We start from the raw sequence: 14,866 nt of genomic DNA, 5'->3' as shown, positions 1-14,866 counted from the left end.
ATTTGTTTGGAAATTCATCCCATTCATAAAAGACAGCTTTGTCCTTGGGACTTCCTGCTTCTGGATCTTGCAAGCCTGAACCGTCTTCCAGGAAGCTTACTAGGGTGCCCTCCACAAACATACGAGAACACAAAGGACCTCTGAGCAAGAGCCCAGCCAACCAGCTTTGGCCCAAGTTATGTAACATACCAGGTATCACTCCAGTCCAGAGCGGCTCACAAAGGCCTCTGTGTATGTGTTACTGCATTATTCAGTCCTACGGATGGTAATTTAAGATCAAAATGAAGAAGGGACAGGCAGTCCTGTTTGTCCTTCCCATGCAAGGGACAGGCAGTTCTGTTTGTCCTTCCCATGTCGTGTGGAACAGCCTTGACATCCTAAAGCCAAGGCTCACGACAACCAATCCAGAGGACGGCTCCCACTCAGTGAGGCGCACCCAGTGCTGGGCACATGCGTGCACATTTCCACCTGTCACACCCTCACAGAAATGCCTCGAGGCAGACTTTTTACGGCTGCACTGCATGAGTCCAAGGAGCCCAGGGACAGAGGGGCTCGGTGAGCTCGAAGCTCAGCCGCTGCTCACCTCGCTGTCCACAACCCCGTTCCTGTCCCGGTGGGGAGACTCGTAGGCATCCATCTGCTGCTTGGAGACCTTGGCCAGCTTCTCAGCCAGCTCCCGCCAGCGCTGGGCCACCTCTACGGCCGTAGTCAGAAGCACAAAGTCCTGGATGAGTCTGACCACCAGGCCCTGGCAGTCCATCTTCAGTAGGGCCTGCAGAGGAAGAGGCACAGCGTGAGACAGTGTAGGGAGTGGGGCAGGCTCTGCTCCCCGCAGAATTCCAGCAGGTGGCGCAGGAATGGCCATGGGCTCTCTATTCTCCATGTTCCCTGGCCTACCAAATGTCCCCTGAAATCGATCACTGCCAGGACTCCCGGGAGAGAAGAGATGATGTGCAGAGCGTGTCAGGTTCACCAGTGTCTCCCTCCAAAGCCCACATCCACCCAGAACCTCAGAACGTGACCTTACTTGAAAATGGGGTCTTTGCAGATAGAATTAAGATGAGGACCTTCTAGATTAGGGGAAGTCACCAACGACTGGTGTCTTCATAAGAAGAGAAAGCAGACAGAGAGGCAGTGGGAAGAAGGCTGTGTGAAGACGGAGGCAGAGACTGGACAGATGCGGCCACAAGCCAAGGAATAGAAGGAGGGTTGAGCCAGTGGGGCCTAGGAGAGGCAGGCCTGCAACACCTTCTCCCCCACCACTTCCAGACGGAGGCCACCCTGGGACCCCTGACTGAGACCTGCGGCCTCCTAAATGGTGAGAGGACAAGTGTCTGTTGTTTGAAGCCCCTTGGTTTGTGGTCATTTGGCTTGGCAGCCCCAGGAAGCTAACAGACAGGGTGAATATGGATTATAGTTGTCACCACTCCCACTCTCTGGGGACACCAGAGAGAAACGAATGCATTTCACCAAAGGGACACCATAGCCTGAGGCCGAGACGGACGGAGGGCGAGCTGGACCTGCTGAGCGTGCGGTGCTGACATTGGCCAGTTAGAGAGCACTGCGGGCAGAAGGGACGAAGGCTGGGGGACTCAGACAGGGACCACCCAGGGAGAAGAAGACAGAGAACGGAAGAGGCCCGGGGCAGAGACAGAGGGTGTACCACCAAGAACCACGGTGACCAGGAGATCCACAGACCTCCCCCAGGACTGTGCAACACGAGAAAACAGTTTCCACAATTGGTGGGACTGCTCCCACGTCAAAGCTGCAAGAACTTTCTACTGTGTCTTTAGGACAGGGATTACTAATCACAGAGGAAGTCAGAGGGGAGGTAACAGGACAGACAGCCCTGCTGGGACAGTGAAGTCCCAGCTGAGGCTGGAACAACCACATGGCCGCCTTGGGACTCAATTCCCTCCTAAAAACGGGGGCTGGATGGGACAGGCATTGAACATATGGCTCAACAGCCTAATATATCCGGGGGACCCCAGGCTGGGGTCAAACTCACATTTCTGGTTTAAAGAAACAAATCAAATTGGCTAGCAGGAGCCAGCAGGCCTGCTAGTCCTGTACACTGTGCCAAGTCACATGACTGCCACTGGGTGTCATGCAAGGATGACTCTGGCGCCATCCTAATTATAAATGAGGCCACACATGGTTAGCGTGCGGCTCTGAGCCAGTCAGGATGACGTCATCAGGAAGGCAGGAGAGCCGCATGCTGGGTCTGATTCTTGTCTGAGTCTCCTCTGCCATAGAAGGCACAGCTCACCCCCACCCTTAAAGCTTTCTCTTATCCAACAATGGGAAAGGCTTGGCTTCCAGGGCACAGTGGCCCGAGGCAGCCCAGAGACGGTTTCTGAGGCTCCCGTGAGCCCTTGGACAGGCGAGTTGCTAAGAGGAGATGAAAGTCACCAGGCCTGGCGTTCTTTCTCTCTGCGCTCTGTTTCAGCACCTGAGGTTGTCATTTTAGGACTCCAAAGTGTGCTAAAAAACAAACAACCCCCCACCCCCGCCAACCACACCGCTGGTACCAGCACTCTTTGGCCGACTATTTTGTGCCAATAGCAGGGTCGTCTTGCTAGCGCTCATGCCGTCGGCTGGGCTGCTTACTTCAAAGCGAGCCCAGCTGTTTTAGACTGAGCATTCTAATGTACACTTTATGTTTATTTGGGGGGAGTCTAACAATACAAAAAGGTGATCTTTTTGGCGACGTGTGGCATGCATTAGCCAGAGTAGGTGACTCACGATCCTTCTAGGTGGGCCCCCAGCATCTCAATCCATGCAATTTAAAAAGAACCAGGAGTGACAGATCATTCTGATGCCTCCCTAGATATGAGAGGCTGACAGCTGGCTACCAACGAGGCTGGCCAGAAGGGGGTTTGAGGACCTGGTGGCCGTTTCTGTTTTTGTAGAAGCTACTAGAAACCCAGGGCTTGCTGAGAGCCAGACACTGGGCTCCTCCACTCCCCAGAGCCTCCCATGAAGCAGAGGCTGAGTTCAACCCACTTTACAGAAGAAGCTGAGAGAGGGGAAGTGGGTTTCACACCTAGAAATGCCAGAGCCAGAACTGCCTCCGGGCACCCAACCCCAGCTCCTCCCTGCTGTGTGGGTGGCAAGGCATCTGTTCTACAGATAAGCACAGGAAGCCTGCAGACCCCAGGCTTGTCCTGGGTCCCACAGCTGGAAGTGACAGGCGTGGAGGCAAATATGCAAACTTCTCAGCACTCGGCCAGCGGCCTTCCCAATTCCGTGAGCCCCACATGGCATTGGGAATTGAACCGAATGTAAAACTGGTCTGGATTATGCTTCATATCAACTATTTATATATTTCAGAAGAAGGTCTGTTTCAATTTGAATTTGGATATATTCAAAATAAATTGTTTTCAAAAATTAAATGTTGACTAGATTTGTTTCAGAAGATAAAAGCATACAGGTGTGTATTCACGTGTCAGGAGGGTGTGTAGTAAGCTGGTAGGCTGTCAGATCCTTTTTCTTGCTGTGGTGGCAGCCTCGTCTGCGGTCCTGGGAAGGTGTGCTGGACCACCACAGGGTTTGACATGAAGTCACTCAATGTCCCCACTCAGCTCTTTCGTGGCTACTCAGCACACAACAAGCTCATCTGGCTGTGTGCACAGCTGCCTGGCTCCAAAGCGGCCTCATTTTCTAGGTAACAGAACATGTCAAAGTCACCTGCTTCTGACTCGAGTCATTCCTGGCACGAGTGATCAAAACCGCTCTCTCCCCAGGGGAACTGGGTACAGGTCCCCAAGGTCCTGGGAAACACAGGTGTTCTCTGGCCCCTGGGAAGGAGAGCGCCTGGACTCCATCCAGGGGCAGCCAAGGTCCCATTTCCATGGATCCTGGATGAATGGAGAGGTCGGCACTTCCAACACCAAGAATGAAGGCATCTCTCCCTCACTCACTTACACAACTTTTACTGAGCCCCGCCCTGGTTTAGTTTGTTACAAACCACTCACACCATCAACAAGGCATAATTGATGCATATTTTTAAAGGGCAAATTTTGGGTGCCCACCAATTCTTAGCAATAGAAAAATTTCACAGCAGGAGGCTCTAGCTCTATGAACCTGATCCTTGCAGCTTCCTCTTTTTATGGGCACACAGGTACACCAGGAAACACTCGATGGACTGATGCACTACCCTGGTTTCAGCTGGAATTTTGTTAAAGTGAGTACACCATGATTTCAGTCAGGGTGACTGAACTTTATAAAGGAACAGATAGTATTTTTGGCTTTGTGGGACCCACGAAGCCTGAAAGCCACAGACAATGCATATGGGAATGGGTGTGGCTGAGTTCCAACAAAACGCCATTGACAGGAATAGCAGGTCTGGGGGCCAGAGTCTGGCAACTTGCTTCAAGAGAAATTCTTGTCCAGCCACGGTGGCTCACCCCTATAATACCAGCATTTTGGGAGGCTGAGGTGGGAGGATTACTTGAGCTCAATGAGTTCCACACCAGCCTGGGCAACACAATCAAACCTTGTCTCTACCACAGACAAAAAAAAAAAATAATAAAAAATATTAGCTGGGTGTGGTGGCACCTGCCTGTAGTCCCAGCTACTTGAGAGGCTGAGGTGGGAGGACTGCTTGAGCCCAGGAGTTCGAGGCTGCAGTGAGCTGTGATCACACCACCGCATTCCCGCCTAGGAGACAGAGCGAGACCTTGTCTCAAAAAAGGGGTGGGGGGAAATATTCTTATAAAGTACAAAGAAATACAATTTAGGCTTTTTTGCTTCATGTTTATTCCACCCTGCTTCCTTCCCAACATGTCCCAAAACTGGAGGGGAAGCCTTCTGCACATGGCACCTGGACAATGGGCCCAGCCTCCTTCCCTCTCCCACGTTAACAGCCACAGGCTCTGGCTTTGGGGCTGCCTGGGAGGAATCCCTCAGGACCCCATCCAATGCACACTGTCCATCACCTCCTCTTCTGGCGGTTAAAGTGGGTCTTCTCCCAATTCACAGAGAGTCCCTTCACACCACACCATTCTTTCCCGCCCCAACGCGCCCTATGCACTTGCTAGCTTCCTTATTTCTGTTAGTTTCCAAGTCTCTTTGGGTTTATTCCGGCCCCCACTCCACTCCTAAAACAACCACCCTCCCTTGCTTTGCATCCCACAGCAACTCCTTCTCTTTCTTTCTCATAGAAACTTCTCTACAGAGCCCGACACACCTATTTCCCTACCTCCCGCAACTTGACCAAAACGCCCCTGCTACAGCCATCACCGATGGCTCCAGGTCACCACACCCCACGGCTTCGTTCTTATGGTGGATCCAGGACCAGTTGTGACAGCTCACTCTGGCCCCTTAGGAAGTTCTCCCTGGGCCTAAGGCCACCATGGGCTGCTTCTGCTCCCATGGCTGATGGCCACTGCCCACAGCTATCTCCAGCTGACTCCCCTTCCTTCCCCACCATGATAACACAGACCACGTGCCAAGTGCTGACAGTATCCTGAGAACTGGGAATAGTCTCTTGCATCAAAAGGGCGCTGTTGAATGACTTTTCTGATTCTTAAAAAGCTGGGTTCCCTTTCAAAGGCCTCCACCACTGCCAGATGCTGCCCCTCCTCTTTGCCTGACAGGAGCCCACCAACCACGCAGTGTTTCTGGCCAGTCTACAGAGGATGCACAGCGAGGGTTTCATGTCCCCCGCTTCACCTCTGACGCGTCAGGGGGCTGAAAGAAAACCCTATCCTGGAATCATGCCACCGCCACCATTTTTTGTACATGGGACCCCTGAAGGAGCACAAGGCTTAAATGTGAATGTGCATGTTTCTCCTTTCATAAATATTCATGACTCCCCCTATGGCTTATTGAATATGTATATTTGGCCACCAATATCCATAAATTCTTGTTGCCTTTGCCCCTCCCTTGAAGTGTCTGTTTTTGGCTTCTGGCAGGAGGCTCTGCTTCCCAACCTGTCAGAATAGCCACCCGCAGGCTGTAACCCTTTATGAGGAATGAGGCTCTCCTTTCCAAATGCACAAACCTTGTCATTCTTCAGCTGACACCATCATGGACAGAGGCTCTGGTGGGAGAGAGGTGGCCAGGACAGAGGGGTGCTCTGAGTGCAGCCACAGCCATGCTGCTGGGAAGGGGCAGGCAGAGGCACTGGGATGCCTCACACACGGGCTCTATCAAAAACAGGCGCAAAAGGAATGGAAAGAGGAAATGGAACCATAGAACAGAAGCATGGTATGGCCACGTGAGAATGCCTCCAGCTTGGATTCTTAGCCCAGCCCAAGGCCTGCATTCATTCATTCATTCATTCATCACTCATTCATTCATTCCTCACTCATTCACTCATCACTCATTCACTCATCCATTTATCACTTATCCATCTAGTACCTCAGTGTTTCTTATGTGCCGGGGCCCTTCCTCTCATGGGACCTATGTTCAGTTAGAGTAATAATGAGAAACAAGTGCACAAGAACATAAACAAACTTGTTTCTTTTCTTCTCTTCCTTTATTTTCAAGACAGGGTTTCAGTCTGTTGTCCAGGCTGGAGTGCAGTGCTGCGATCATAGCTCACTGCAGCCTTGACCTCCTGGGCTCAAGCAATCCTCCACCTCAGCCTCCCAAGTAGCTGGGACTATAGGTGCGCACCAACACACCTGGCTAATTAAAAAAAATAAATAAATTGGAGAGATGAAGTCTCACTATGTTGCTCAGGCTGGTCTTGAATTTCCGGGCTCAAGCGATTCTCCTGTCTCAGCCTCCCAAAGTGCTGGTATTACAGGTGTGAACCTCCATGCCTGGCCAAAACAAACTGCTTCTGATTCAAGAAACACCATGGAGACAGAGGATGATGGAGGGCACGGGGCTGCAGAGAAGGACGTCCTGGAGAGACGGCATTTGAGCCGGCAGCTGAGGGAGATGAGGAGGTCTGAGAAAGGGAGCTCCAGGAAGAGGAACAGCATAGCATCTGCAGGGGCTGGAGGCCAGGTGAGCTGGGTGTGTTCAGGGCAGGGGTGCACGGAGCACAGTGGCCCCCACGGGTGGGATGGGTAGGGCCAGATCTTACAGGACTTTGTGGGGCAGGGGCAGGGGCAGGGGCAGGGGCAGGGGCAGGGGCAGGGGCTGACCCAGGATAGAGGAACAACCCAGGTCTCATTTGATTCCTTTTTCCTTCCCATCTCCCTGCACACTGACTGTCTCAAACTCTCACACTTTCCCCATCATTTAAACACTGTTTCCAACCCAAGGCATCAGAACAAGGACACCGAAAGCTATGCTAAAAATGAGAGGCAGGGGGTGGCCTGGCTGTGACTCTCTGGGAGGGGCAGGTAAAGCGGTGGCAGAGGCCGCAGAAATCGTGGCAGCCCTGTGATGACAAGCGGAATAGAACAGCCAGTTTTCAGGGTCTCCTAATAAATGCTCTGGGAGAAATCCATCTGTGGTTTCTATAAGTTTGGCCAAGATGATGACTGACACAGGCGTGGGGGGCGGGTGGGGACACTGCAAAACCAGTTTCACTTTATCACCACAAAAACTAACCTTGCCTCAGGGAGCCGACCTGGCCAAGGGCAAGTTTCACTTCCTCCTCTCTGGGTAGAGGAAGGACTCAGGCACAGAGGACACACCCCTCCCTGGAGCGGACGGGAAGGCCCACCAAAAAATCCCCTCCCAGAGATGCTCACCAATCGAATTGAAAGAGTTTGATCATTTACGTCTTTTGGAAAAAGATAAAAAAGCAGGAAATGAGTGTAAAAGCCACCTCCTTGGCGGTTATTTTCCACAGCTGGTGTGGTACTCCTGGTTGTGTCATTTTTCCACCTCTGGTGCAACGTCGAGGTGAGTGTCCTGGGCTCACCAATGCTGTCAGGCTCCACGACAGCACGCACGGCCATGGCTGCGGTCTCGGGGCCGCCCACACAAACGCTCTCACAGGATGGAGGTGCTTTGTCTGCCACTGTGCTGGGTGCACCCGTGAGGAGACCAGGCCACGGCCAGGCACCAGGTTCTGGAAAGTTATTTTACTGGAGAGCCGGGAGGTGTGCTCTGAATCACACACGGGTGATGGCTGATGGGAGGGACGCAGGCCATCCCCTCCCTGCAGGTGACCCCACGTGGGGGCCCGGAGGCTCCCCTGCTGCGTTTGTTTGCTTCTTCCCCACCCAAGTGCAGTGACTTCCTGGTTGCCAAGGTGGCCCCCTGACGGCCGCTTCCAGTTCCATCTCCCTCCCCTGGGCAATCTCGTGGCTGCATGCTTCTGGCACTGCACACAACTGCAGGCCACCCAGAGAGGGTCTCACCCGACTCCTGCCCCACTCCTGCCGGGCTGCGTCCCTTCTGTCTCCTGGCTCAACATGGGCAGCCGAGCCGGGTATGTGCCACGTGTGACCCTTGCCTGCACACCTGCATCTACAGGACACTCCGGGCTCTCCCAGACAAACAGGGCTCAATCCAGGGGAGCCGGGGAGGTGGCAGAAAGGCAGGGCACCGAGAACCACACCTCTCAGAAGCTAGGACGCAAGAAAGCCTGCGGGCTCAGAGGAACGAGGAAGAGCGGTACACGCCAAGGTCACAGGGTTTTCCCACAGGAACGAACACCAGCGATGCGCCCCTCTCCGGAGGATGGGGGTGGACTCCGTTCTATCACAGGGAGAAGTCCACAGGGACTCTCCACCACAAACACCCCTGGGGATGCCAGGACACGGGTACGGCTAAGCCTAGCCAAGGTAACCGCCAGGACCCAGCTCTGCTGACGGTGGGGCTGCCTGCGGGGAGCGGTGCTGAGAAAGCGTTGAGCAAATGCTCCCCAATTGGCTCGTGGGCCAGGGCGTAACCCACAGTCTGATGCTTACTTCCCCCTTTTATTTCTTTGGATTCCAGTTCACGGTTGTGCTGGCAAAACAAATGCTGTCCTCGCCCCAACTCAAACCAACACAGAGGCGGAAGTGGAAACAATACAGAGATGTTGGAAGCTTCAAGGAAGCAAAGGCGAGAAAAACTCACATTACAAAGAACACAGGCTTTGGGGCAGCGGTTCTTGAGACTCTGGAATCTGACACCCTGTTGGGAATCTAATGAACCACAGATCTGCTCCCAAGAGATCTAAACTGAAGTGCCCCCACCCCCACCGGGTCCATTCTGGGACCCTCTTGGAGCTCACAGATTCGGTGGGAAAAGTGACTGGAATGCTCTTCTTTGCAGGGTCCTTGGGTTGTCTGGGGCCCCCCAGGATCCCCCGTAAACCCCTATCTCCAGATGCACACTTCAAACCCCACACGTATATCCCAGGCAGTGGGACATCAGCCACAGACACTGTCCTGGTGACTTACAACAGCATGGCCCACGCCCACGCATATTGGGAAGGCTGTGCTGAGTCGCATCTATCTCAGGCAGCGGGACATCAGCCACAGACACTGTCCTGGTGACTTAGGACACCATGGCCCATGCCCACGTGCACTGGGAAGGCGGAAAGGCTTTGCTGAGCCGCATCCCTGAACACCCAGGCACCTGCTGAGCACTCACCATCACAAGCTCCTTCTGGAAGGACTTCCGTTCTTTGTTCTCAGTGTTGTTACAGTCCTCCTTCAGCTTTTCCAGGACGGATGCCACCCGCTCAGGCTCACTGTCCAGTTCCGCCCGGCAGAAAAAGGTGAGCGGCAGGTTCACGTAGCCCAGGGCGTCAGCGAAGGAGCGCCAGCTGCTGATGTTCTCCATGAGGAGGGTCCTCACAGAGGCATAGATGTACGTGAGGAACTTGCAGGGCCGCAGGATCTGCTCCAGCAGCACCGAGGTGCTCAGCTCGGGGCCTGAGCACAGGCTGGGCCAGGCCCTGCCGACCACCAGCACGTTCTTGGCGTGCACGAGGCCCACCCTGCCCTGGTAGTAGCCAATGTACCACTCCTTGGTCCACAGCTGGCCCCGGAGCCTGACCCGCTCCTCGCTGAGCAGGGCGATCCCATCGCCCTTCTTGTACTCCAGCAGGTAGTGGTTCTTGTTCTGCCGCACCACAGTCTTGAGCAACTTACCAAACTTGAGGCTGGACACCGGGCGGTCCTGGAAAGTCGGGTACTTTGTAGTGGTGGCAAACGGGGACAGGATGATTTTCCCGACTTCGTTCTTCTTGAGAAACCTCCTTTGCCCGGAAGGCTTGATGGCACTTTTAGGGGGTGGCTGAGGAGTCTGGACACAAAACTGGGTGAGGATGGCCTCCTGGTCGTCCTTCACCTGAACCCGCAGCGTGAAGTCAGAGAGCTCGTTGGGGTTCTGGGAGGTGATGGGGAAGATCAGGCGGCTCACCTTGCCCAGCTTCAGCTGGAATCCTCGCACCACTTTGGCCTGCTCGCTGGCTTTGACCTCGTAATTTGTCATATTGGAAAACATACAGACCTTGAGATCCTGGGGCCTGGACAAAACGAACTGGTGCTTCCCCCACAGCTGCAGGGCCACAGGGGCAGGGTTGGGTGCCTGGCGTGTGACCTCGCTCACCAGAAGTGTCTTTGGGGCACAGTCATGCCCAAAAATGGTCACTACCGTCTTGAAGGATGGGTGGATGTGTTTAGGGCCGTAGAGCCCCACTGTGACTTTTTTATGGATGAAGTCCCACACGGTGGAAGGGTAGAGGATGCTTGGGCCATGGGCAACGATAGCCACGTACATACAGGGCTCCAGGTTGTGCAGCTGTGCCTGGACCGTGTCCCCACAGCTGCAGTTGAGCGGGACGGAGACATACGGCCCTTCCTTTGAGTCACTCCTCAGGCACTGGAGGCCCACTGTGCTTTTGCTAAAAACGTCATTTTTTATCTCAGCTGACACTTTCATCTCCAAGATGATAGAGGTTTTCACTTCCAGGTTGCTCAGCTTGACCTCCAGCACAGGGCTGATGCTGCAGGACCTGTCACTGTTGAGCTCCAGCGGGGGGTCCAGCAGGGCTTTCATGGAGATCTGCTGGGTCTCCCCAGGGGCGACATGGCCCTCGGGCACGTGGATGCTGATGCTGGTGTCAGGAAGCTGGACAGCACCCCCGGAGCTATCCAGCTTGCACACGATGTTTGTCTCCACGGCTTGGGTCTGGCCCCAACCAGGGCTTTGGCCAAGCAAGTCCAGATCATGGCAAGACCGGGCCAGCTTCCGGTGGTTTAGCCAGGCAGTTCGAAAATCCTCCCGGCTCTGAAATTGCTCGGGAGCAGGTGATTTCAAGCCGGTGAAGAAACTCGACGATGTGGGAGCGTCGGACTTGGCTTGGAGGACGGAGAGTTCCGAGAGACTGTAGGAGCGCTTGCTTCTGAAGAAGGGGTTGTCCCGCCTGACCAGCAGCTCTGCATGGAGTCCGTTTGTGACTGGAAGCTCATCGAAGATGTTGCCAGTGCTATTCGTGGTGGCTGAGCTGGATTCAGTGAAGGAGGATGTGCCCGTGTCAAAAAGGAGCAAATCCACAGTACTTCTGGGATTCAGCTCATCCAGGCTGGGCATGACAGGCATGTTCCCATTCAGAAACGGGTTGGTCTGGACCCCATTCCAGAAAGGGTTATTACTGTACGTTCTGCCTGGTACTTTTCTGTCATCTGTCCATCCCCCGAGCAGCTCCAGCTCCTTGGCTACCTCATCTGGGCTGTCTGGAAGATTGTCAATCATACCGCTGTCACTCAGTGTTGAGTTCCGGTAGTTCAAGGGCTGCACATAGGAGGAGGGGATGTAGCCCATTTCAGTGGTGTTGTGTGCGTACCACCACTCACCACCAGATGTGTCCAAGACGTAGAGATGGTCACCCTTGGAGAACTTCAGTGTGGTGAAGTTGGTGGGGCAATAGTCCTTGATCGCAATCACTTCCTTTGCATTTCCGAAAGGTGTGGGGTTGTCTACTAGCAAGGCACTGGGAGAAGGCACTGTGCAAAACACAAAGAAAACAGATGGTGAGGACAAGGCCGGCGGGGTGTCCAGAGAGCTTCCCAAAGGAGAGAGGAAGGTGTTAAAACAGACAGGTGGACAACAACCCAGGCAAGTCACCAACAGAAACAAACCAAAGTGAAATTCGGTAGGTAATTTACCTGGCCAACGAACTGGTTCCTGAGAGTACCATTGCTACTTGGTCACTTTCGAAATCAACAGCCTATGCCCGGCAGAAAGACCACAGAGGAGCCTCTCTATCACTCACAGAAAGGCAAATCAGTGCAATGGAATATTTAACATGCGCTATGCCCTAAACATCTCATTTTGGGCAACGTTAAAGTTCTTCTTAAAAGAACTGCTAGTAGATACAAAGAGAAACTGAATGTGATTAACTTAGAAAACACGGTGACATGATGAGTTAGGTGACCACTGCATGTGACCACGGACTGGAAATGAACAGCTTCCCAAAACTCCTGCGATGACATGTATGAGCTGATTCCAAGCTCTGCCTCTGGATGGAAAGGTTCCCTCAACCTGCTTCTTAAATTTCCAAGCTCCACCTGTTTCTCACCAAACTGTTTCCTCAGATAAAGTAAGAATTCTAAAGTCAGTTCCTCCAACCTCTTTTATTCTTATTTTACTTATTTATTTATTTATTTGTTTATGAGACAGTGTCTCCCTTCACCAACCAGGCTGGCATGTATTGACATGATCTCAGCTCACTGCAACCTTAGCCGCTCAGGTTCGAGCGATTCTCCTGCCCCAGCCTCCAAAGTAGCCGAGATTACAGGTGTGTGCCACCATGCCTGGCTAATTTTTGTATTTTTAGTAGAAATGGGGTTTCACCATGTTGACCAGGCTGGTCTCGAACTCCTGACCTCAAGTGATCCTCCTGCCTCAGCCTCCCAAAATGCTGGGATTACAGGTATGAGCCACTGCACCCGGCCCAACCTCTTTTAAATTATTATTCAAAATCACAACATGAAAACAGACTGTCTACATACCTTGAAAATGAGAGATTATGCCTAGTCATAGCTCATAGTATCATTGAACAAGTGTTGAAGCAGTCTGAAAAATTCCAACCCTTTAAAAAGTGAATCAAGTTAATTTACGGCTCCTGCCATTAAACTCTGTATGTTACCAATGCAGACGGCAATTGAAACAGCAAAAATAAGTCAGCTAAACAAGTGGAGTGTTTTGAAAAATAATGGATATGATTAAATATCCAAGTGTTTTCTCTCCCTCTCATACATGAGAAGGTATATTCAGAAGATGAAGAACATTCTTTCTGAAGAAAATAAGCATATATACTTCTCCCCAGGACTCCCCTCCCCTACCTCCCAAACTGCCTCACTTACGGAGTCTGCTGACATTCTGGCTTTCTGTAATAAACAATTGAAAGAAAGAAAGGACACGTTTCTTTTCTTTTCTTTTTTTTTTTTTAAGTTGCCAAAGCAAATGACCAAAGAAAGGAATCCATTTTTAGTTGAACTAAACCTACATCTTTCTAATGTGATGAAGTCCACAGTCATCGTATTCTATCAAATTGCCCGCCCCACCCCAGAAAATCACCTGCCAGTTTCCTTTTCCTTTGAAAGGAAATAATCACACTTCCTTGGGAAAGTGTTAGGAAATCAGGTAGACAGTTTCTATTCATTTACATTAACTGGGTTACAGAGATGCGCTTAGCTGGGAGCATCCCTGGGCCTTGAAGCCCCACCTACCTCCTCCTGTGAAATTACAGCAGGCCATCTATCTGGGTGTCTCAGAGAACCCGGCTCTGGGATCACTAAACCTAGACTTGAATGGAGCCCTTAGAAACTGTGTGATCTCCAGAGCCTAAGACCCCACTCATGGTGGACAAAAAGTATATTTCCTCAATGAGCTTTGGAGAGGACAAAATGCAAAGACGTGGATAAGGCACTTGTCATAATATTGCTTGACCCAACTTGAGGATACAGAGGATGTTATGTGAAATAGACATCTCCTGGCCCCAATGTTATCTTTTTCCATAGCTCTTACCACCAACCACTACATCATGTACCTGATGGGGTTCAGAACATGCTACCCCAAAATATAGCACCATGCATATTTTAAGCTAGAGGAATTTGAGAAACCACAGGTGCAGGAAGGACTCCCTACCCGCCCCCTGAAGCAGGTCATAGACCCTCAAGTGGGAGGGGCCCTCCCTATATGTGGGGGACAGAGCATCCTATCTCCAAGGACGCAGGGAATCTGCAATGCCCAGGCCTTGCTGTCCTCCAGCTCATGACACTTGCTTATGCTTTTTCTTGTCCCATCACATTTTTCCAGGACTCTCCACACCTCATCAAACCCCTCAATTTTAATTACTTCTTTAAGTCTTCATTTCCTTATGAAGAAATAACACATCTGTAATATACATAGAACATATATTAAGTAAGTTTGCATGCTTTTCTCTTATTAATGTCTTTTGTTATAGGGGCCCAAGCCAAGAACTAAGAATTTTTCCTTCTCTACATACCTTATATATATATATTTATATATATATTATTATATATAATATATAATGTATATTATTATATATAATATATAATGTATATTATTATATATAATATATAATGTATATTATTATATATAATAATATATAATGTATATTATTATATATAATAATATATAATGTATATATTTTTATATATATTTTATATATAAAACATATAAATTTTTAATATGTATATATAAATTTTTAAATATATTATATATATAAATATATATATATATATATGAAATGTGTGTGTGTGTGTGTGTGTGTGTGTGTGTGCGTGTTTCTTTTGCAGGGGGAGCCTCTATCTCCCCATTAGGGTATTAGCACCCATTAGAGCCTGTTTTATTTGCTGTTGTATCCCTGGGCCTCGTACAAGGCCTAGCACGTAGCGGGGACTCAATGAGTATTTGTGGAATGAATGATCATCGTGCGTGCGTAAACGACACAGAGAAGCCATAATCTATGCTATTGGATCCTGGTGTT

General features: G+C 51.1%; 1 protein-coding gene across 14 annotated transcripts in view; it reads right to left on the bottom strand.

Moving 5' to 3' along the window:
• The window catches only part of SH3BP4 (SH3 domain binding protein 4), a 103,590-nt gene that overhangs the window by 2,345 nt on the left and 86,379 nt on the right, over nucleotides 1-14,866 (bottom strand). For 8 of the 14 annotated variants that reach the window (XM_009238261.4, XM_063713137.1, XM_063713139.1 and 5 more), the window contains 2 exons: nucleotides 9,496-11,855; nucleotides 584-772 (listed from right to left, as the gene is read on the bottom strand). In XM_009238261.4, the coding sequence (XP_009236536.3) occupies nucleotides 584-772; nucleotides 9,496-11,855 (2,549 nt within the window). Of the gene's footprint in view, nucleotides 1-583; nucleotides 773-6,462; nucleotides 6,886-9,495; nucleotides 11,856-14,866 lie in introns of those variants that run through there. The other 6 variants (XM_063713142.1, XM_063713140.1, XM_063713141.1 and 3 more) reach the window with 2 other exon arrangements.

Source organism: Pongo abelii, chromosome 11 (genome assembly GCF_028885655.2).
Source record: "Pongo abelii isolate AG06213 chromosome 11, NHGRI_mPonAbe1-v2.0_pri, whole genome shotgun sequence".
In the NCBI taxonomy this organism is placed as follows: Eukaryota; Metazoa; Chordata; class Mammalia; order Primates; family Hominidae; genus Pongo; species Pongo abelii.
This window is presented reverse-complemented; position numbering and strand designations above follow the sequence as displayed.